The sequence below is a fragment of the Abrus precatorius genome, unplaced genomic scaffold (genome assembly GCF_003935025.1).
Source record: "Abrus precatorius isolate BTA unplaced genomic scaffold, Abrus_2018 Scaffold9, whole genome shotgun sequence".
NCBI classification, from domain to species: domain Eukaryota; kingdom Viridiplantae; phylum Streptophyta; class Magnoliopsida; order Fabales; family Fabaceae; genus Abrus; species Abrus precatorius.
The window spans coordinates 22840649-22865268 of NW_020874439.1; the positions used below are offsets into that span (position 1 = coordinate 22840649).

Sequence of the window (24620 nt, forward strand, 5' to 3'; positions counted from 1 at the left end):
AGAAATGTATTAATATTTTTAAGAAAAATTATGTATTTTATTTAATTATAAAGTGTGTGTGTGTGTATATATATATATATATATATATATATATATGTAATGCTAGCAATATTTTTCAACTCATCTTACATGATTGGTTAATTTTGTAAAAAAAATTAAAAAGTGTATTGAAAAAAGTATTATTAACATTTCTTTTTTATATATAAATAAATAAATGTATGATATGTAATTATTTTTTATGAATTAGTTATTTATTTTTTATAAAAATATTAAAAAAACTACTTTGGTCTCTAAAGATTTAAAGCTGACTCAAATTAATCACCAAAAAGATAAAATTATCCTTTTTATTTCAACTTAGTTTTTTTAAAATTTTATTAATCAATGTTTCATCTTTAAAAGATAATTGTGATTTTAGGAAGTATATTTAAGATTTTGGTTTTAAAATCACTACTCTAAGCTAAGCTATAGAGACTACTCTTTCACAATAGAATAATATTTTTTAAAACTCTTGTTTGAAATTTTTTTTTACTCTCTAAATCATTTTCCAAATAAAATTTTTAAATCTCTAGTTCTAAACAGTTTACATATTCTGTAATTTGTCTTTTTTTTTTCTTTTCCTCTTTATCAAAAAGTTATCACAAGGAATTTTTTAACTATTTTTTTCAATTCTTTTATTTTATTACTTTGCTAATTTATAATTTTTTTTTGCAATGAATACGTGTGAGGTTAAGAAATAATAGAATTTAAAAATAAGTGAAAAGCAATACTGGTTTAAACATACATCTTAATTACATTCGACAATAAAAATTAGTTTTATAAAAATTAATTATACTGAATCCTAAATGAATTTGAATTTACAAAATCAATTTCAGTTAAGGATTAGAATGAATTGTTTATATTTAAAAACATTTATGAGCATCGCACTGATAACCTAATGGCTGGAGAAACTATTGAAGGTCAAAATAATGATAGTTACTGAACTAGGGAAGACGCAATTTAAAGTAAATGTTGCATAATAATAATACTAAGGAAGAAAAAAATTGAGTTTAGCTACTACATGACCGAAAACTAAGAAATCCCAAAAGATGTATGAGCGAATACAAGATCAATTAACTTATAAAAGATGTATGAACCAGCTTGCCTAGAAATTATCCAACCTTTAAGGAAATCCTCAGCGGCGGATATCCTTGTGATTTGAAACTCTTTAACGCCATCCACTCAGTTCATTCTTTCCAGGCAAAGAGCAAACTAGCCAAGAATGCAGTTCACCAAGTGGTCAATAATCCCGTCCCCTATACGGCGTCTCCTGTAAAAAACCAAACTGGAAAATTTAGTTTCCCAAAAAGTGATCAGAGAAGTTACCCCGAAAATATACACTGGTGGCTGACATTGATCAAATTAAGATCAAATGCCTAAATGAAGAAAATTCTAGCTCCATGCCTCTTACAAGGAAGAATGTCCAACATCCATGATGCATAAACACACATTATGTTACTGAGATAACTGATTTAATCATTTGTTTTCTCAAACTGCAAAAAGCAAAACTAGTATACATAAAATTAAAGCATACCCAACGCAGTCTAACCAAATAACAGACACGAAAACCAAAATTAACTAGAAACATTTTCAAATAAAAACAAGCAAAATAAAAAAACCTAAGTATGAGCAAAACGTGAGTCCTTACCGGTAGGTAACTTGGCATGTATAAAACTTGCCTAGGATGACCAGGAAGTTGTCCATACTGCAATTAGATTAATAATATTAGCATCTATATTCACATAAGTCACCAATTAGAAACTACAAGTCAAATCCCACCTGCGGTCCATTTGGATGAAAATATGGTTGCGATGGTATTTGTGCTACCTGCGGATTATATATGACAGGTTGTGGACCAGCAAAAGTAGTTCCAACCTGCATACCCCACGCAACATTATCAAGGTTTCAAACACAAGCAAGTCAGAGGTTACTGAGTACAACATTTGGACCATACTGATAATTCTGCGATGTAGGGCCTGTTTGGATACAGCTCATAAACACTTATCTACTAGTTTAGTTTCGTGTACAATCTAAAACTAATGTTTGGATATATTTTGAAAACAACTTTTCACTTCTATAAAAGCTCTCACAATAGCTTATGTGAAATCTATTCACTGACAGCTCCTAAATTTTTACTTTTCAGGAAGTTTTTAGTCCTATGGTGCCACTTAAAAAAATCAGTAGCCTAAAGGAGGTAACTCCATCCCATAAATATGCACTCCTATATATTCCTTAAGAAATATGAATGTCCTTCTAAAAATGTCATTATGCCTCCAACTGGAAGGAGCAAGGAACTAATTTCCATATTAAACTTCTTTCTAGTCTCAATTATGGTCTATGGGACAGCAGAAACTATCCCACTAAATTAAGCCAATTATCAAATGCTATATCAGTCCTCATCTTTTAGAATAAAAAGGAAATGAAGCAAAATTTCCACTACATGCAAAAGACTTTTATCCTGTTAACAATGGGTAATACAAGATCATGGCTCAAGCCTCAAATACAATAAAGTTTTACAGATCCTGCCAGACTTGCAGTCAGATTTTCTTATCCAAATAGCAAAGATAGTTCCAAAGCATGGTCTCCAGAGATTTCAACCAAGACAAGAAAGCAATTACTAACATCATCCGTTTTTACATCACACAACTCATTAGGATTCACACCTTTTAAGTTAATATGATGACATAAGTTGCATTACCAGACTAGCATAGTCCGAATTGAAAACTATAATAAGCCTGAATCCATTCACTCAGTTCACTTCAGCAGACAGAAATGTTATTAGAACTAGTGGCAATTAATATGAATCTTATACAATAATGGCCCAGAAGAAAACTTTATAAAAGAACATGGGCAAAAATATTGAAATAATTGTATAATACATAATTTGCTAACTGCTGATTGAGAATATCATTACTTACTCCAATACCCATGGGCATGGCTGGCATATTTGGTACAGTGGTTACATTAGGTGGGTAATAGTAGGAACCATCAGAAACTGGGGAGCGAGGCCTAGCATGTGTTTGAGATGGAATAAAACTCTTAGCATTGGGGTTTAGCTTGAATTCCTGACAAAGGGAAAACAAAAAAGGAGAAGCTCTGAAACATGCCAGTAATAATATAAAAGACCAGAATGTGTCTACCCAAACAAAAAAATTGAACAGCATTTGAAGTGTTATTTCCGATTTTAAAAAGTTGCTCTTAAACTTTCACACCTTGGCATTGGGATTCAGAGTTGACTTTTCCGAAGACATTGAACCAACTGAAGAGCTTGGAGACAGACCAGGACCAGAAGATGCTACAACACAATCCAAACCAGATTGTGTACTACCTAGTCTTCCGCGTGAATTTACAGACTTTGTTTCCTTGTTAGCTTTAACAGATGCAGAACCCCCAGTCAACTCCCCAACAGTTCCCTCATGAGTCTTCGATAAAATATTAGTAGAAGGGGTACCAGAGGCTGCATCAGGAGATAACCCCTTTTCACTGGAACCATCTTTCTTTATGTTGAGTGATGACTGTAAATCTGCACTAAAAATTGCCAAGATCAAAGAACTACAAAATATAATGAAGGAATCGATCACTAAAATGAAATTTCAACAGTAGGCAAGAGCTTCCATTCAGAAGTACCATTGAGTACTGACAAAAAACTTCAATACATCATTTATAATAAACAAAATAAACACTTAAAATGGCACTGGTTTAGTTTCATGCACAATTGCACATTAATTCATGCACAATGCTTTAGATCTGGTCAATTTACAGGGAGCTGAGAAAGAAATTTCACGAACCCTCAGATTTTGATAGCTGGGCATCCTCAGCTTGCTGCATCAATTAATGGTAAAAAGAAAGAGAGAAAAGTGAGATTTAAGATTCATATTATAGCAATCTCGTGCAAGATATATATGCAGATATGAGAGTTGTAAAACTGAAATTTCAACTCACTGTCCAATTTTCTTCCACGGCATTATCATGGGCTCCATCCAGATCGCTAACCGAGTTCTCCTGAATCCTGTTAGTTGGATTTGAGAATTAATAATAAAGTAGATATTTACATTTCTATGTTCTGATTCTTGGAGGCCATGTTTGGGGAAGAGGAATACAAATAATTACACTATGGAAAGGAAAACCAAAGTCAACAAATACCTTCTTTCCCCATCTGAAACTAAGCAACTTTGGGCAGGGGGTTCAGGTGCTAACTGCTTAGCATGATCATTAGATCCAGAGCGACACAAAGCCACACCGGTACTTGACTGAGATGACTGTGAGTGATCCTGTGCATGCAAATAATATATGAAATATTACACTGAATTTAGAAAGTAAAGCAATTAGTTTATAAGGAAGGAGGGTGGACAAACCAAAAGTTTGGACAAAAAGGAATATTTTATTACTTATAGTAGTCAACCGCTATCACACAAGAGCGAAGCGGAGCGGCAGGTCGCCGCTATGGGAAGCTTATAGCGTTGCGTTTCAGTGAAGCAACCATCGTGCCGCGAATAGCGGCCAAATCGCGGAAGAATCGCAGCCATAGCGGCTGCTATTTTATCCCTGGCCAAAACCCGACTTTGTCCTTGCTTTCTTAACGTTGGACATCTTTAAATGGGGGTAATCTTGAGATTTCGCGCCCTTTTATATTTCTGATATCTTGGTAATCTTGAGATTTCGCGCCCTTTTATATTTCTGATATCTTCTTTCTCACGAGCCCTAAGTTTTCATTTTTGTCTCTCAATTCTCTGGTTCGCTCTTCCCCATTTCCGTTCTTTGCGACATTCTCTTGCTTCCGATGTCCTTCTTCATCTCCGGCAAGGCTTCTGACATGACAGAGTCGTCCTCAGGTTACGCCTTAGAAAGAGAATAGGAAAGTAGTGAAACCAAAGATAAGAGGTTGAATTCCAACAAATAAAGGCCCAGAACAAACACAATTCATGGGTTTCAAAAACTAAAAGGAAAAAAAGAATCAAGAAGAAGAAACAAGACCCAAACCATAGTGATACAAGAGAGAGAGGGAGATCAAGGGCTAAGAGACAAGGTCGTCAAGGAGTCTGAGAGAGAGAAGCCAAGCTGGAAAGAGAAGGGGAAAGTTGAGTGATTTAGAGAGGCTTCCCTGACTCGCCAAACTCAGACCAGCGTTGTCAAATGGCAGCGCCATGGCAGCTTGCAGTGGCGGTTTTCAACCCCGTTGTTAAACCGCCTCCGTTACATGGCCGTTTTGCGTGACGGTGCCATGGCGGCCGTTACGCCCATGGCAGTAATGGCTGCCATGGCAAAAAATTGTGAAAAATGGCTGATTTTTGTTATTTGGGCCCAAACCCAACCCGGTCCAAGGCTAACCCGCGCATAAACTTAGGTAAGTCTCTCTTCTCCGTCACTCAAAACCCTTCTCCCTCATCTCAAATCTCTCTCTTCTCTGCTTTTCTCCGACCTCTCTTTAACATCATCTTTTTCGATTTCTCTTCTCCAATCTCTATCTTCTCCAATGTAGATCTGCACTTATCTCAGATCTTTTTCTTCTCCAATTCTTATATTTAAACTCACGTTGTAAATTCATTCAAAGAAGAGAAATAGACTTGATTACAAAAAATTACATGACTTGGTTTATGTGAAATACAACCAACAACTCAAAGAATGTTACAATCTTAAAGATGTAATTGATCCAACTACACTTAATGACATTGATGAGTGGTTAGTTGGAGAAATAGATAATGATGCTCAAGATGAAGATGCTGAAAATGACTTAGTTTTTTATGATGATGACACTTTAAATTGGGTAACTGTTTATAAAGCTTCTGGAATTAAAGAGCTTACAACATATACTAGGCGTCATTCTAAGAAAAGAAAGAGTCTATTAAGTAGTATCACTATCAAAGCTGCAAAAGTTTCCAAGATCAAGGCATGTTCAACAGTAAAAGAAAAAGGAAAAATAGTTCTTGAAGATGATGATGAAGAATTAAAAGATGAAGAGATATAGGGAATATAAATTACAAATTAATCTTTCACAATATTAGAGAGAAGAGGAAGAAGGATATGCCTTGGTGGATGACAAATAAGATGATTATATTAGAGTTGAAGAAAATGACTAAATTGATAATCTTTGTTTTTAATGTTAACTTGACATTTGATAATTGCATATTTTGTATTAAATTATGCTTTAGATTGTGGATTATACCATATATATTTTGAGTTAATTATTTTCTATCATTTTCTATGACCTATAGTATTTTTTATATATATTTTATTATATCCGTCATAAATCTACCATAACCCGCCATGGCGATTGCCATAACTTTATGGTAGTTTTTTGATTTTTTGCTATGAGCCGCCATCCGCTATTAATAACATTGACTCAGACAAATTCCACCATCTTGGCAAGTTTACAAAGCAATGCCACCCCAATCCTGCAGCTTAACAATCCTCACTACACTTGGGATTGTGAGATCCTATGAGTAAACTCAAATCTTGACATCGCTGGAATATAAAGCCGCATCCCACTTTAACACCAATTAACAAATGCAGTAAATTTTCCATGTCATCAATCACAATCTTCTATGTTAGAAATGAGTATTATCATGTCTAGGTTCAGTGTATTGCATAAAAGTAATGATTACAAAAACCATATCATTGTATTTATTAATATATAAACATTGAGACGCGGTTTTAGGCAGATGCGTTTCTTCTTTCTCTCTCTCTGTTTCTCTTGCACTAGAAGAGCGATATAACAGTAACTTTACTGCTACAATACAATTAAATTTTTGGTCCCTCTTTAGAGTAAATGAGTTCTTCTGGATGGAAAACTGTGTGCTAAAATAAACGCAGTGAAAAGCAAATGCCAGCCAGTTGTCTTACTCGTAATTTGAAGTTGTAAAGGGAGTAAAAAAACAATTTGAAATAACTATTATAACCATGACACAGATATATCATTTACTGAGTAACCCCATTAACCGCCAAAACAGCTAACACACATCTTCCTATTACAACACTCAAACTCTTAACTAATAATAATTTAAAATTGCAGAATCACAATATTGACGTAGAATGAGACAACAGTACAGAGTGGTGCCCTCATGTGGCTGAAAAATGCTGCATGCCAGCAAATCTAAAATAAACTGTTTGTTAAAATCAGTAGTGCATAACCACGGTGATGGTAGAATTCAGCAACAAGAAAGGACAAGCTGATGGCATCCAAAATGATAAATGATTGAGATTTGAGACTTAATAAAATGCAAAACTTATAATTATTAAATAACTGGTTGAGGAGATACCACAGAGGTGAAATTTGACCATGTTTGAGCTCCAGTATTGCCTCTTCGACCACTTATTTCACCTGGTTTCTTAATGCTTGAACCATACATGTCACCAAATGTTTCAGAATTTTGTGAATCTGACAATTTGTCCTCATTTTCATCATATCCACTATCATCAACACCTTTACCCCTATATACTGAAGAGAATCTGGTCTCTTCATCAATATTAAAGTTATGGTAAATCCCTCTTTCCTGTTGAGTAAAAACAGAGTTTAAGGAATTCAAATAGACAATTAAATAAGAAATTATTGAAATTCACACTGGGAAAAGGCATTGAAGCCACACCAACCTCTGCTAGATGAAGATCTTGGGTTTCCTCACCCTCAATTTCTCTTGCTATTCTTAATGCTTCCTTTTCCAATTCTCTCATCTGAGGCCCCTTTTCGAGCTTTGTTGTATAGAGTTCCTCGTTGAATGTGCTTTTCACACCAAACAACATTTCATTTGTTTCAAATTGATCCCAATCCCTAGAGAAATACCAAAAAAAAAAAAAAAAGTCAACTATAACAAAAGAGGAGCTGTGAATAGTTACAATAAAAAGGAAGAAACAAATGAAATACTCAATTAAGCCTCATTTAATAAGAACCTACCATAAAATCTACTACTTCCTTTTAGCTAAGTTGGAATAATTAATAACCCAATTTCATGCCAATAATTCCCCAAGGAACATTGCTTACTTCCATCAAATGCTCCTAGACTACAGCCCAGAGAATGGAATAGTGATACAACAAGAAAACATCTTTTTTTTTTTCTTCTTGACAAGTAAAATGTATTAGAAGGCTTCAAGGGGGAACAATTCAACTACATGACATAAATGAAAGAAATGTCAACAAGTAAAAAGGAGAAAAACTAAAGCATGGAAAAACAGAAAACCTAAAAAACTTGTATAAACAATGGAATTATTAAGCTCCTACAAAAATTTCAATCCATCATTGTTAAAATGTCCCATATTGGTTAGGAATAGAGACAGTATACTCCTTATAAGAGATAAGATAATCCTCTTCCTATGAGCTACCTTTTGGGCGTAAATTAAGTTTAAGTTTTTTAACATAGTATCAAAGTCTATCTAGTTTGAATGTTGGGCTACTCACAAATGTCCAGTCAATTCAGTCCTACAAATTTCACATACCAGATGTCCAGTCCTAGGTGTGAAAGTGGTGTTAAGATATTCCATATTGATTAGGAATAAAACCAATATACTCCTTATAAGGGATATGATAATTCTCTTTCTATGAGCTAGCTTTTGAGAATGAGTTAGCCCTATGTTTCTTAATAGTCATTAAAAAATCATTTATTGCTTTTCCTTCACTTGTTACTGGTACATCCAACAAGGCATTTAACCAAAGATCTCATACAAGCCATATGTCTATTATCATTACAATGCCCTCTAAAGAGAGGTTAGTCATGTTTAACTGAAGTCATTTCTTAGATAAAAACTTCACTGAAAAATAGGTCCTCAGCAAAAAAATTCCGAGTCATGGCAAATTGAATTGTCCTTAACAAAAAAAACCTAGTTCTGAAAAGTCATAGAGATGAACAAGCAACATGTGATTAGAAAGTCAACAAAACAAGAATGCTGGAGAAAATAGAAATCATAAGTAAATTTGCAGAATCAGTATCCAAAAGGTGACCATTGTTGGGTTGGAGAGTTTTAAGTAGGGAGCCTTACAATGAGTAGTACACCATAATGCAACTCCAAAATCTTAAGGCGATAGGTACATAGGTCCATCTCCTTATAAACTCCTAGATTACTCATATTTCATTTCATGTATAACTCAATTCACACTTGATTCCAACAACTATGACTAATGATATAGTATACAGCATATATTGGGGGTATCACTTTCTTGGTGTCCAGTTTCAGTTTTTCCAATATACCCAATATCCAATGTTTATAATTTTAAAAAGGAGGAGAGAGCAGTAGTTGAGACATCTACCATTTGCATCTCACGTCCTATTTTTAATGGATTTCCAATTGTAAATGAGAAAAGCTACATATTAGAGTTTCTCAGCCAACATCCAAGTTTAAAGAATAACAAAGGGGACTGATAAGCATGCATCTGAGTTTCAAGGCTTCAACAAAGAAACATTTCTAAAAATGAGCAGCCTAGTGCTAATAAAGCTCCTGCTAAGTGGGGAACTGGGGTCCACTGAAAACAATCCTATTGTTCTGGAAAATATTTTCAAGGAATAATAAGAGAATTGTAAAACCACCTTTTCCAAGGGCCATCAAAGGTACTTTCCATTTCAGGGCATTGTGGATCGTCTTCATCAGGTACCCATCTTTGTAATTCTCTACCTAGCTCCACATGACGAGATTGAGATATTACTGAATCAACCATGATCTCCTCATGCATATCATGATGAGATTCACTAGATAGGCCATCTCTGGAAACAGCAACATTCTGCCAAAGTGCCACATCAAAAATATAATCAGCAAGCAAATTGATGGCATGTTCAATGCAAGTATGCAACTTCACCTAATCCACCACTAAAACTCTCCCAACATCATTCATTACTATACAGCATCTTAAAACAACAACTACAACAAAACAGGATAGCAAAATTTAAAATGAAATTACCCCCATGATTTTCTCAGGAAACTGCAAATAGATGAAAGTAGCAAACCTTCGCTATGACTTGTACAAGGTCATTGGCAGGTATAATTAAAGTCTTAGATGGAGCTTTGCTGACAAATTCTACACCAGACCTCTGCCCTTGGAAAGAACCATCCTTTGTCAAGCAAGCCATTTTCAAAATGATTCCTAAAAAAACAGCAATAATGACATAAGCATTAGAAAAAATGTCAATTCTGTATGATCTATAAAGATAATAATGAAAACAGGAATCAGGAATCTATTCAGCTCTACAACAATACAAAAATATTATTGTCTTCAATATCATCAAATTGATAAACAAACATAACAGAACATACCAAAATCTTTGTCAGTATTTGTTGCATGAAATATTCCAGAGTATATAGATCCATTTTTCACCTGGACTTCCACTTGTTGCCCAATAAGACATGTCGTTAAATATACTAGTCGATCACGTGAAGTACTCTCATAACTTCCACCTTTATTGCCAGTCATTACACCTGTAATAATAAATATCAGTAAAGCAGTAAGTAAAATAGAAAATAATAAATAGTCAGGTCAGAAGATCACCTGTACTTGCTAATCTGCTGCAAGCATTTGATTTTCCAGAGAACTTATTATCAGACTTAGTTGCCCTTTCTTTTTCAGATTTCCATCGACCATATCCATTAGATGATTTAGGCTGCCCAATTTGTTGCAAACTCATCCTTACCCACAGCCCTTCCCCCACTAATCTAGAATATTTAGAAAGTAAATTTACAAGAGTTCATTCCATAAAAAATGACAAAGAAAGGGTATACATATATATATATTCATAGAATAATAATCTCAAAAGACATTGCTAAAACATTACAAAGCAGAAGGATATAAAATGAAATAATCACAAAGGATGCTACTATATATCCCTCGCAATCATCATTCATGTAACAACGGACTGGTTATATTTGACCAAGAGCTATATAGCATATAATATGAGATAAATATCTACAAAAAGGACACGAGCCATGTACGTTTAGATTCAACATTCTTAAGCTGTAAGCATGGGAATTTAAGTCTCATGAAGGTATTTTACATATTAAAGCTTCAAAAGTCAAGTATCTGTTCTCTCTCCACTCTCGAGTCTCTTCTTGTTTACTTCCTCAGACTTACAGTCCAGCCCTCATTCTCTTCTTCCCATCTGCAAAAGAACCATATTTATATACATCCAAATCATCTAAGTCCCGGTCACAGAGGATACACACCATACCATTCCTCACATTCCAAACCCCTCTTTTTGTTACAACTCAGTCTTGTGCAAGCAAAAACAACCTTTAAAACCCACAAACCATTCCTCTATTCCCAAACCTAAAACAAAGCGTGGAAATTGGAACCTTAATGTCCTCAATAGATTTCAAATACCACCAAAAATAATGACTTCAAATTTCAAATACCACCAACAGTTGACTACAAAGCTTAAGATAGCAGAAAAATGCTAGATTCATAAACCTTCAAGGATCGATTTCTATTGCCATCACTTCTTCTTCGTGATGAAGCTGTATTTTCACCTTTCCCAGATAATTTTCACTTTTCCTTTAGCTTAATTTTCAGTTCCCCTCCTTCTTCTATTAAAAATTTATTAATTAAATATTTTAACTCGTGCATTGAAAAACAAATGCAATTGTACCAAGCAACTAATTAACCGTCTTCTTACCTACCAATTAAACGAATGCATGATGCTACCGTGGCTTGATTTTACAAATTGAATATATAAAATAAACAAAGCAGCGTTGTTGGTTGCGGAGAGAGATAATAAGGCTGGGGTACCTGTGGGAGCTAACTTGATCAGAATGGGAATTTGGTTGAAATTGAAAATGCGATGCGCGGGTTAGTAGGGATAGGAATTGGAACGATGAGAACGACGGAGGAAGCGATTGCAGCGACGGAGAGAGAAGTGTAGGGTTCGGTGATCCAAAATCGGAATCACACTGTTTCTTCGGTTTCAAAGGCGAAGAGAGAAAAAAGAGCGACCGAGAACGCAACGAAGCATAGAAATAACACAGATATTTTCCAAAGTTGGCGTAAACAATTAGAGATAAATGCAATATCCTAATCATTAATTATTTCTCACAATCAATAATTTATCGCGACTCACGAGTCAAGTTAAATTAAGAAATTCTACTCTCACCTACATTCAAAAGTAAAAAGAAAAATGTTACTTATGCACTATTTTTTTATATTTTTTAATAAATCTAATGTAGTATTTAGTAAAAAAAGTTAATCTTTTAATTATTACTTCCAAATTACTGATTAGCAAAACTTTTTTTAATTCTATTTTATTAATTATTATGTCGTGAACAATCGTTAAAAAAATAATATTTTTTTTAAAATGATAACAAAATAGATAATAATGTTAAATATTATGTTTTAAAATATTTTCTTTTTTAACTAAACCATTAGTAATAAAATTAATTTTGTTTACAATTATTATTAGTTTCATTAAAATCAACGACTTTCCTTATAAAAAAAACAAAAGTTGAGTAAATTTGTCTCAATCACTAACTATAAATAAAAGAATACATGTTTGATGGATCATCCTCTCATGTGTAAAATAAAAAACTGAACACCATCAGTTATGCTAATTTCACCATTGATTTATTTAAACTTTTTTATTTAAAATAAAATATATCATATAAATAGCATATATCAAAAAGGGTTAGGTCTCATGCAATGGTATCTTCACTTTCATGTTTGATTTATACTTTATTTTTATATAATCAATTGAAAAAGAATTAAGTTTTAAGATATTAATTTTAAAATTATCTTAAAAGTAAATTTTGATTATGAATTTATGTTCAAAATCATATTCAAGGTTAAAAAACTGAAAAATGACTTATTTAGGACTGGTTTGTTTTCTCTTTTTAAATATAATTTTTTATTTTTAAAAATAAAAAAACAAAAAACTTATTTGTTAATGTAAATTTTTAAAAAAAATTAAAAATAAATTTTTATTTCCAATTTTTAAAACTGAAAAACAGAATTATTATTTGGATGTTTTTATTTTTATTTATATGTTTCTTTTGGTAAAACTAACAAAAGTTTAACTAAAAGTAGTTTTAAAACTAAGTTATCAAATACATTTTCTTTTATATTTTTCTTAAAATTAGTTTTATAAAATTATTTTAGAAAGTAATTTTTAAAAATTAAAACTAAATCAAACGGCCCTTAAAATTCCTATCCATAATTCAACAGTTTTAAACTATTTTGTAATAGAAAGTATTCAGTTAAAAGTTAATCTTTATGGACTAAAGTGTGTTTTTTTTAAGTAAAATAAGCTCATAGTATGTTTGGTTCTACATCTATATGCTGTAGACTGCGTTTTTTATTAAGCAGCTGAGAGTAACGTATGAATACAAAACGCATGTATATGCAATATTAACTGATATCAAAACACGCACTCATTCAAACGTTCCGTTAACTGATGTTTACCCTCTCTCACAAATCTTTTTCAGATTGAGTCATTTAAAAAAGAATGACGAAAAATAAAAGGGACCATAGAAAATTTTGATGATACAACAAAAACACCTACCTACAGATGCTTTTGAGTTGTACCTCATAACTAACTAGCTGAGCTTATTTAGAATCATGCCCCCCCCCCCCGGCCCAGTTTATCAGATATAACAAATCAAATGTTTTCTGATTGAGTAACTATAATAATAACAATAATATTCAATACATGATCTTTTAATATAACCAATTTGCATAGTTCACCCCACCCTTTGGTGCATGCATTGTGGTTGATTCATAGAGGCAACTTGATTTTCTGAGACCATTTGAAGATATCAGAATACACTCTATCACCACCTAGATCTTCTCCTGTGGCACCAGCTGCTACCCTTATAACATCCTCAATCAATGCAAAATTTCCCATGATGTCAACATGAGCACCACTTTGTGTACCACGACCCTCTAACAAGTTGGCTGGAGGAGAATGATCGTATTCTCTAACGTAAGTGCGAATCCCAGAAGGGTTAAATCTTGTTTTTCCGCGCCAAGCTTTAGCACACATGAAGCCTGAACTTAGAGCTGGCACAGTTTCATCCCCGTCAACAGTGTACACTCCACCCTTCAGACAGCTATCTTCATCACTGCCACCATCTGCTGTTGTATCAATTTCAAAGGGAATGTAACACTCTCCTTTGGCAAAGGGAGTTAACTTGTAAACATAAGCTCTTTCGGTTGGTAAGCCAACTCCATACATGGTGAAGATTTCCATGTCAGGAGCATTTGGTAACCTGCAATTATTTTAGAGTAGCAAAAGGCATAAACTGAATAGCCAAAGAAAAAAAAAAATCTTAACCTTAACTCTAAAGACTAAAACAACTAATAATAGTAATATTTTATTGAAAAAAAAAGTATTTATTATATTTTTATAAATTTAATATAACAAATGTGTTCTTTCAATGGAAACTTGCTACTTTCGAATATTTAAACCCAGCTCTAATGGCTGTGGTTAACAAAATCCAAAAAAAAAAAACAAAGAGTAGTCAAATATACATGACAAGTTATTAAGACAGTGTCAACCAATAGACCAACTCAAAAATTTGAGAATATAATAAACGTGCCACATTGAGGGAGCTAAAAAGTTTTGGAGAACTACCACCATAGCATTTAATTCAGAAATGTATAAAGAATAATAATAATTCAAATAAACTGATAGAAGAAAGGAACTAAAAACTCTTACTTGGTCTCCAAGGGGTTTGACCAATGTCTGTAGTGATTATATGTAGGATCATCCAAATTGTCAGCAATTCCATAAGAGAAATGAGCATTACCACGAGCCATCATTTTTGGAGCAACAAAATGAAGCAAATCTATGATTGAGCTAGCTGTGTAAACTTTATGTTCTGCAACTGCTTTTACTCCCTGAAATCCCATGTCATGGTACTCAGTCCACACATCATGACAAGAGGTATTTGCAACATTGTGACCCTTAATGGCACCCTGTTAAAAGAACAACTATTAACTATAAACGTAATATATTCAGGAACCTGAGATATGTGGTAATAGAAGGAGTAAGCATACAAGACTGCAACAATTTCAAGATTCAATGTTAAAAATATGCTAACCCGGAACTCGACCATCTCAATTTCAGAGGATGGTGCCTCTGCCACGTCTCTGCCAAATGATATCATTCTTCCATAGTTAACAGCATGTGTTTTATTTGTCTCTTGGCAAGTCAACTGAGTATTGTTGTTACAGTTTTGTTTTCTCTTGTTAGGAACATAACCTTCTTCTGGTGACCAATCAAGATCACCCCATATAGTGTCCCCTCCTTTTGGTATCATTGACATTGTTGAGTCCCAAGTGCGGGTCATCCTCATTACATGTTGCAAGGTTTGAAGGCGAAACAGATCATTATCTAAAAATCCCGGAGCTATTGTCCTTGATATACAACAAGAAAGAACCAAATTTAGTTTAAGATATTGAGCTGTTGGCTAAAAAAACATATGATGGCTGCCAGATGCAATCAGAATTTGCTTTTTCTAATACATATCGGTACAAGGACAAGCAGACAATGTTGGACATGATTGTTTACTGAGCAAAATCTGTAATTAAAAGAAGTTTTTAAAAGAGGAAAATATAAGAGATATCTTAAAAGGGTATCTAATAGCATAAGAGCTGATCTAAATATTCTTAGCTGGAGTGAGTATAATACTGTTGAAGCATGCTAAACTCATTAAGTCATCACCAACTTGCTACATAGTAACTGATCCTATCATTAAGAAAACTTACCTGGCAACAGCAATATCCCTGGCTTCAGCTGAGAAAAGCCCTGCTATAGCCTTGGGAACACCTAAAAATGGTCCACCAATGTTTACAACCGCCTTTATATACTTGGAACACCAATCTGGTCCTCCTCCACCACCCATTGGAGCTGGTGCTTCAACCCATTTCATAAAATGAAGAAAGTACAACACACCCATTGAATGTGGAATAATAACTGCCTTATTCCCACCATTAGTAGCAACCATAAGTTCTATGTTGCTTTTTATCCGACTTAGTGTTTGATCCCTCACCTGATCAATTAATTTATTAATATTTGGGAAAAAGAAAGATTCAGCAATTTTAAATATGTATCATAGTTCTTCTTTTCCACTTCCTACAGGTGCAAGAATATAGATCTTTGGCTGAGACATAACAATTCCAGGAAAATTAAAACTTTAAAGAATACCTCTGTGTTCTGAAATGATAATCTCCAATCATATGCAGCCATGTACATTGTTTTTTCCTCATAACCAATGCGTGCCAAATTAGCAATTAGGACTGCCCACACGAAGTATCCTGCAGCAAAGTAATCAGCAGCTACAAGTCCAGAGACAGGCCTGACTCTTATGCCAGGTGGATCCAATCCCGTTTCATTGTCCAGTGACATGTGCTCTACCCAGCATGAAGGTCTGCAAAAGATTTATAAAGAAACAAGATTAATAGCATGTTTGGATTCACATTTGAATTAGTACAGATTCAGATTTACTCCAATGCTATTAGTTGTAGTGTTTGTGTTGGATCTACGTTTATAGGTTTTTCAACATGTTTTCAAGCACACTTAATTCATTATCCCAGTTCCCCACCATTTCTAGGTCCACAGGATAGTTACAAGTATCAGAAGTGTAGATAAAGAATGCAACAGTGCCTATGCAGGTATTACTCCCACCGGAGTATGCACATTTCAGAAAACATCAAGTGATGGTGAACTACCTTATATGCCTTATCTAGACCAAAATTTAAACAAACACTCACTATCAGCACTTAACATGTTTAAACATGTTCAAGGTTAGGCACAGCACTTGAAAATATCTTTTCCGAGAGTCAAAGGTTTTTAGGAAAATAATGACCTGACTTCACATTATCCAAAAGGACAGAGTCCGAGAACAAACCTTCTTACGACAAGTCAATACATACACAAAAAAATAACTCAAAAGTGAAAAACTTAACCATCTCAGGCAATCTCATGATCAGTCAACAAGCAAGACCATAAAAGGGAAGTTCCTTTTTCAATTCATTACTTCCTTCCAATTACTCCACCAATAATGGAAACAAGTTGACAAATCCATCCAACAAACTGAAACTAGAGTGACATAACATATCACAATTTTACCCTCCAAGCATCATCAAACATTACCTAATCAAGACCACTTCAACAACCTGTTATCACCAACCAAAAAAAACATAACATAAAAACATCCCAACACCATAAACCACTTAGCTAGCATAACAAACCAGGCTAGCCACATCCAACCATCACCATCAATTATCAAATTAAGATCACAAAAACAAATAAAAACAAGCACAATCAAAACTGTTCATACCTTTTGTAAACTTCACCAAAGGTACCACCCCACAAGCGCTTCCTGAACAACCCCTCCGAACACTGATGACCCTCCCAAAGTTCAAGGCCACCAGTGACAATCCCTGGCACAAAGACCACAGGGTGCTTCACAGTGAGGCCTTCCTTCTTGAGTTTGAGGCCTGGTGGGTCTGGCATGGGCCCAGTAAAGGCCTCGGTCACATACTGAGGAATAGAATCGGGCATCATCTTATACAAAAACAGAAGAAACCACCACATCGTGCAAATGCAACCCACCAACCAACAACAGCTATCTACACACGACCACTTCCTCTTCTGACCCATCACCTTCTTCTGCTTCTTCTTCTTCTTATCATCTCCTCCTCCTGCTTCTTCTTCTTCAATCTTCTCATCTTTAACCTTCGGTTCTGAACTCTGCCTATCACCCTTTTCCGCTTCCGACCCTTTTCTCCTTCGAATCAAAGACATGTTCTAGAAAACGTTACTCACTTCAAACCCAGATTCCCTAGAGAAAAATTATCACTTTTTTCAGCTTTTAATTCAAATTTGGCTCATAAAAGCAGCTGGGGTCGCGTTACTTTTCTCAAAGATTGAAAATTTAGGTGAAAATGAAAACCTTCAGAATCGAAATCACATTGGGTAGCTCGGTGAGCTCAGGAACAAAAAAGAAACAGAAAAAGGTTCCTGTCTCTGTATTTTGTGGGAAATGGGCATCGAAGTAGCGTGATTATTGGTTACAGTATCTCTGATTTTCCCGAGAAATGAACAGAAACTTATCAGGAATTATAGAAGGTGTGGTTATTGGGTGAAGGGTGTTGTTTGTGATGGTGGGTCCAGATCGAGTTAATACGGTTCGACGTTATAGTGAATTTGATTGGTGATTAAACGATTTTTGTACTCCTCGCAGTGCCAAATACCAATTACTTATGTGATAGGGCTGCAGGGCACTGCATAAGCACGACAGAGAAAGAATTTCATGCATTAAAAAATAATCCTTTTTTTTTATCAATTGTGTTGAAATATTGTGCTTATTTATCGCTTAATAAATGATTGAGAAGTTTTAATTATATATTGTTTATTGAAAAAAAAAGATAAATACAATATTTCATTATAATGTCACGTTAAGAGTTTGAGAATCCATTAGCATTTTAAAATATGTGTTAATTTTTATTTAATTTTTTATTTAAATATAATTATTAGTTTTAAATAGAAGTAACAATACATTTTGGAGTAACAATTCTGATCGTGAAATTTAATATTGTTATGCCTGATGATATAAGAATAATATGTGCACTTTACTAATCTGTTTACTTTCTATATTTGTAAGCATGGTTTGTCTATGTAAATATACATGTCCATTTGTTTGTTTTTTAAACAAAACATGCTTAAAAATATAATAATATAATTATACAAGCTTTCTTAAAATATAGAAATATATACATTTTTATATATTTCTTAAAAATATTAAATAAAAAATATATTTAAAAAACGTAACCAAATAGGTTGAATATATAGGGCAACTTCATGCAAATGAGTTAGTTGTGTTTATATCTTCTTTTGTTTTTATCTTATCCAATGATATAATATTTTACGTGAAGATATAGGAAGCCATATTGATTCGATTTCATCTTCCATGCTATCAACGTCATCTCATTTTCATGATCTTAATAATACATATTCATACAACACAGTTTTAAGTTTCATAGTCTTTGGTATCCATGAATCTAGACGGTGGACAACAGTGAGTAGTTGGACTCTTTATTACACAAATAATAACATATAGCTAAATATATTGTAACAAAAGACATAAACATAACTCTCGTGGGTCTACACAATTAAAAGCTCAGTCTAATGAATCTTACTCCCATATTGCTTTGATTGTCCAAATCTTTTAATTGGATATGATGTTCAGTCTAATAAATCTTACTCCACTATGGCTTTGATTTTGATTGTTGAAATTTCTTTTTATTGAATTGACAAAAGTCAAGGAAGTACTTAGTTTATACTTTCGAGAAGGTTAATATTATACTCTTTGACATATTTTTTTTAATATAATTTTTATTATTAGATAAAATTTACTAAAAAATATAAAAGAGTAAAACACATCTCATTTTTGTAATTTTTAATAAATTTTATCTAGTGAAAAGTGTGTTAAAAAATGTGTTAGTGTCACGCATTTTATACTTAACATTATATTTAAAAGTAAAAAAAATTAAGTTATTAGGTACTACATTTCATGAGGCTTTCAACAAATTTAATAGTTAACATACTTAATGCTAAGATTATGAAGTTGTGCTTGAGCAAATAATTCATTGGCATTCGACGAATCCTATAAGTAAAACATTAATTTCATTGTTAACTAAACTCACTTCATGCTAAGATTACCTCATAGTTATATTTGTATGTCAGGGTAATAATTTATAGATATCCAAATTCCATGAAAGGAAATGCATAGGAAATTAAAAACAAGTAAAAATTATTGTCCAAAAGTCAATTTAAAAACTTTTATTAAGTTAGAAAAAGTTAAAGAATTACCTTGACTTGAAAAAATAATTTATAAAATTAAATTAATAAAATATTAAAAATTAAAGTGAAACTTGTTTTTATCTCTTTATTACAATAATCATTTTATCACATAAGTTTTTCTTTTCTTTTCTTAGTTTTCTTTTTGTTGTAGTAAAAATTATATAAATTTAAATGTACAGACAGAGATTGATAGTAGCACAACAAGGTTACGTGGCATGGTTTGCAATTGCATCACCATTCAGCTTGAGAGTTCGTCATCAATGGACTTTTATATGTTGGATACACATGTCAGTCTTAGTATGAATTAATGAACAAGCAATACCCAATATGTGAAATGTAATAAAAGTGTGTTAAAAAAAGTGTCTTCTGAAATGTAATAAGATGTTGAAGGAGAGGACTTTCTATCCACAATTAATGCTTATGTGTTGATCATCTAATTAAACATCAGAATTTTATCTCTTAAAATCACTTCTGTTTAAGACATTTTACATTAATAAAAAAGAGTCATATTAGTTCTTATGAAAACTTGTGTAGTTTTTTTTTTTATAAATTAACTTTTAAAAGTGAATTAGACTTAAATTACTTAACATGTTATAAAGATATATATATATATATATATATATATATATATATATATACTCTAAAGACATTAGTTAATTCAACTCATTCTTTAACTTTGGTATTTTTTTCATATTCACAAATTTCATTCTTAAATATACCTTTTAAATTTCTATCTTTGGCTAATTAATAAAGTGTTTTTTTTTCTATCTTTGAAATTGTTTGAGAGATTTGAAAATAATAACCGAACATTCTAGTATTAGTTGATTTACAAATGACTCTCAAGAAAGAGAGAAAAAAACTCACTGGTCACGAAGTGAATGAATTAGTTGAAGATTGACTAAATTAAAGTTGTGGGCATTACGTTAATTTCATATATAATAGTGGGTGACATTATTATTTTATTAGTTACATTATTATTTAATATTAGTTAAAAAAATCACATGAAAATAATTTTATATAATATTTTTTATGCCATTCTTCTTCCTTCTTTGTTTATTGACAGTAAAACTTTTAGAAAATTTACATTATAATAAGAAAGAATGATGTTTACAAGTAACGTTTCACGTGTTAAACGCAATATTATTTTGAGGCTTTTTTTTTATTGCAAGATCGGGTAAAAACATTAAGTAGTATATTATATTAAATATTTTATTATTATTAAATGCTTTTTCTGTTTATATATATATATATATATTATTATTACAATAACAAATATAGAACAACAAATTTAAACATTAAAATGCATCCTTTCTATTAGAAAATGAATTAATGCATACAACTTTTAATTTAAAAAAATAAATAAAAATACAGCGTACACAATAAGAATTGTTATTCTCTTTTTGTCTCTTCCCTTGCCTCTCATCTTCCCACTCTTACATGACCATCATATTGGAGCTTTCTTCTTTTAGCCGTCTTGCATCAATAAAAGCATAGTGATTATGCTTTTTATTAGCTCAGCATAATTAAAGAAGTAGTTTTTATATTAATCATTGCACCAAACAAGCATCCCATTTCGAACGATTAATATATCCATCAACCTTGTTTTTAAGGTTAACTTAAGAAACACCCAAATTCTTCTTATCATTATAGTCTATTTGTTTTACCATAGTACCAACATGATGCCTCAACTGCTTCAAAAAATGGGACTAAAAAGATAAATGTTTGTTTCCTTGTTGTAACTAAATAAGATTTGTGTGTTGGGTAGCCTCAAAGAAAAACTTTTGTGTTTTGCTTTATGTTGATTAATGATTATGTTGATGGTGTCAGCTTTAACACTGCAGATTCTTTAAGCATTAATTATCAACTTGTATCCGATTAATATTGGTGCTTGAAAGACATACAATTAAACCTAGCAAATTGAATGTTGTCTGCATTATCGAATTAATGTTGTGCTTTCTGCCATCATCTTTCCAAGAAAGTTCTCTGATGTCTAAAATTTAACTTGGCCACTTTTTTTCTTGCTAGTTTCTGTACTCAGCATGTTCTCTATCAGTCCCTTTTAACTCTTTTTTTTTTTTCATTTAAAACTAACGTCCAATATAAGAGAGGATTATCAATAAAGTCACATATTCGACAGATATTTATGTAACAAGCTAATTATGTTTTATTTTTAATTTATATATATAAATTTATAAAAAAGACAATTTATTATAATGATTTTTATATTTTAAAAGGATTTCTTCTTTCTTTTTTTTTTTTTTACTTTTGATGGGGAATTGTCATTAGTTCACAAGATAATATGTGATTCAATAAAAATAGCACGTGTATGTTGGATTACATTATAGAAACTTTTTCATAACCTAATCTAAATTATTGTTTGTTGGAATCGCTGTCATATATTCTTATGATATATTTATATACTTTACTTTAAAAACGCTTTAATAGAAAGTATAAAAGATACAAAATAAGACCAAAAAAGGAATAAAATATTTATCTCTTTCTCTCCTTTATTTTCTAGACAATTTAGAGAGAAAGAATTTTGGTATACGTTTCAAATAAATTGTTTCTTTAGCGTTTATTTTTATGTTTTTTCAAACTAAAAAAATTCCATTAGAAATTTTTTTCTTTACTATTTTCTCTTATGACAAACAGAGCATTAAGCAGAAGAAAATCAAAAAACTATATAAATTAAATTCTTTCAAGTTAATAATAGCAATGAATCACAAATAGAGATTAGTATTTAACTTTTGAATTTCATAATTTCTGACTTTAGAAAAAAAATATTAATTAAATATAAAGAAAGCTAAATCATTCAAATAAGCGACCAACAATGGTAGGGACAAGCCCATGGGCCGAAAAACACAGAGCCCTTTCAGATGCAGCCCATAGGCAACGATTTCAGGGGTAAAAAAAGGGAGTGCAAATGATTTCTGGCCCTAGGCATGTTTGGAAAGTGATTTTTAAAGAGAGTACATATTTTTAAATTTTAAATTAAAAATTATATATTATTTATAATAGATAAATACATTATTAATATATTAAGTTTATGTTAATATATTAATTTATATTTTTAATTTAAAAAATATTTATTTAAAATATAAATTTTACTCTCCTCTTCAAAACCTCTCAATCAAAACAATTCTAAACCATTTTGTGACTGTAAATTGAGAGTGATTATATCAACGACAAAGTTCATAATGCCTCATTTTCTCACTTTTCTTTATCTTTTCTGTACAAATCATAATAATGTGCTTAATAAAGTAGGGATAAATGAAGTTGCACCTGAATAAAAATAACATAAAAGATATTTACATGAAATCGATACAAAAATAAAAGAGAATAAGGTCTTTATTCTCACTTTATAAAGTTACATTCTTTAAGATAAGTTACTTTACAATCATTATTACTATACATAATATATGGTTCACATTTCAAACTCAATGAAGCTTTCTGGTAAGAAGAGATTTTCAAACCCACGGAACACACTTGTAAAAACTATATAAGTAATCTCACTATTTTAATGAGAGATTAGTTTGACACGCGTTTAGTGAAATCATAAAAATAAATCTGGTTTCCTTAAAATGAAGGATGTACGCTTCTAAAAAAAGGTATAAAATTATAATTGTTGAATAAATATTTACACATATTTCTTGCATTAATTTTTGAGTTAATGATTATAATTTTATATTCCATGCCCTTTATATATCTTTTATTTTTAAAAAAATCAAATATCCTACAAATAGTTGCAACAATGATAGAGTAATATATTAACTGCTCAAATGACAAAAATTATCTCATTTTCACCATATACATACGATGCACGTACAATGTTAAAATTGTAAGTTAAGGGTCCATTCAGTGGTAAAAATAAAAAAATAGAATAAGATGAATATTTTTTAGTTTAATTTATTGTTCAAGTTTCATCACTAAGATGTGAGTTTAGTTAGAAATATGGTATGGTATGATATTTATAGATAAATTTTTAATTCTAATTACCATCACTGTTATTGTGTTACGATTATTACTGTTATCATTGTGATTCATCACTTCACCACTTCCTTCATCATTTTATCATCGTAACCATAATATATATATATAGTTGCAGCCTTTGTCTTTCACCCACATTATTATCTTATTATTTATATTATATGTAAATTACTACTTTTTAAGTAATTTAAAGCAATTAAATATTGATTATTAAAAAGGTTATTATGTTCATTTTAATACTACTCTCTGACATTGTAGAAATGAAGTCTATGGGGCTCTTTTTTTTCACTAGCATATTTCTTACAAATCCATGCATGTTTTGCACATAGCAATGTTCAATTTGTCACAATTTGATGTACGTATGCAATGAGACATCAGAAACTGAGAGTCCCTTTCTTTGTGGATTTTAAAAGAGTTATGAACATATGGCTAAACCAGTTAATATCCAATTCACCATTTCCTTTTGCCCCATCCTTACCTTACATGCCAGATTGAATGATTGAAGTGCCCAAAGTACCATCATTGTTTTGCTCTCCCATCCAAGTGTAAATGCTCTAAATTCTTGAAACATAGTACAAAAGCCAATCACGTCCTATCTTTTCCTTTGCAAGCATGTGACTTATGGTCCACTGATATGATGACAACATATCTTCTTCACATTTGATGAACATTAACTCCAATACATTAATGGCATTGAAATCATTCATATGATAATGTCTCCCCTACGAAACTAGGTGGGCCTAAGTCTTTTCATCAGATGCGAAGGCCCTTGAATCCACCGTCACCTTTAACCCTTATATACGTGATGTACCAAAGATTAGAGTTTGAATT

The 24620-nt window shown here is 32.0% G+C and overlaps 2 protein-coding genes across 4 annotated transcripts; both read right to left on the reverse strand.

Moving 5' to 3' along the window:
* Nucleotides 1-950: 950 nt before the first annotated feature.
* On the reverse strand, nt 951-11984 carry LOC113849379 (polyadenylate-binding protein-interacting protein 3-like). Of its 2 annotated transcripts, none has more exons than XM_027479259.1 (15): nt 11735-11984; nt 10502-10665; nt 10270-10431; nt 9963-10099; nt 9549-9739; nt 7624-7801; nt 7293-7526; nt 4180-4307; nt 3979-4045; nt 3825-3858; nt 3249-3559; nt 2955-3101; nt 1816-1911; nt 1685-1741; nt 951-1306 (listed from the first exon to the last, which is right to left on the reverse strand). In XM_027479259.1, exons 2-15 carry the CDS (start codon nt 10635-10637, stop codon nt 1277-1279), a joined length of 1908 nt encoding a protein of 635 aa, XP_027335060.1. In that variant the 5' UTR covers nt 10638-10665; nt 11735-11984; the 3' UTR covers nt 951-1276. The 2 variants fall into 2 exon arrangements, with proteins under 2 accessions (XP_027335060.1, XP_027335061.1); XM_027479260.1 differs by having other exon boundaries at nt 993-1306; nt 10502-10660; nt 11735-11982.
* A 1333-nt stretch (nt 11985-13317) lies between these two features.
* Nucleotides 13318-18142, reverse strand: LOC113849576 (phospholipid:diacylglycerol acyltransferase 1-like). Of its 2 annotated transcripts, none has more exons than XM_027479578.1 (6): nt 17278-18142; nt 16143-16365; nt 15704-15987; nt 15037-15352; nt 14652-14911; nt 13318-14202 (listed from the first exon to the last, which is right to left on the reverse strand). In XM_027479578.1, the coding sequence occupies exons 1-6, from the start codon at nt 17742-17744 to the stop codon at nt 13710-13712; spliced, it is 2043 nt and encodes a 680-aa protein (XP_027335379.1). In that variant the 5' UTR covers nt 17745-18142; the 3' UTR covers nt 13318-13709. The 2 variants fall into 2 exon arrangements, with proteins under 2 accessions (XP_027335379.1, XP_027335378.1); XM_027479577.1 differs by having other exon boundaries at nt 13374-14202; nt 15004-15352; nt 17278-18083.
* Nucleotides 18143-24620: the final 6478 nt, after the last annotated feature.

What these genes read in the sequence shown, in the direction of transcription:
- LOC113849576 (XM_027479577.1), bottom strand. Translation starts at nt 17,744, where the DNA reads ATGTCTTTGATTCGAAGGAGAAAAGGGTCGGAAGCGGAAAAGGGTGAT. An exon ending in TAACATTGAATCTTGAAATT is followed by an intron (nt 14,912 to 15,003) that starts GTTGCAGTCTTG and finishes TTCTTTTAACAG; the next exon opens with GGTGCCATTAAGGGTCACAA. An exon ending in TCAAACCCCTTGGAGACCAA is followed by an intron (nt 14,203 to 14,651) that starts GTAAGAGTTTTT and finishes AAATAATTGCAG; the next exon opens with GTTACCAAATGCTCCTGACA.
- LOC113849379 (XM_027479259.1), bottom strand. Translation starts at nt 10,637, where the DNA reads ATGAGTTTGCAACAAATTGGGCAGCCTAAATCATCTAATGGATATGGT. An exon ending in CTCTGAATCCCAATGCCAAG is followed by an intron (nt 3,102 to 3,248) that starts GTGTGAAAGTTT and finishes TCCCTTTGTCAG; the next exon opens with GAATTCAAGCTAAACCCCAA. An exon ending in ACATGCCAAGTTACCTACCG is followed by an intron (nt 1,307 to 1,684) that starts GTAAGGACTCAC and finishes GGTTTTTTACAG; the next exon opens with GAGACGCCGTATAGGGGACG.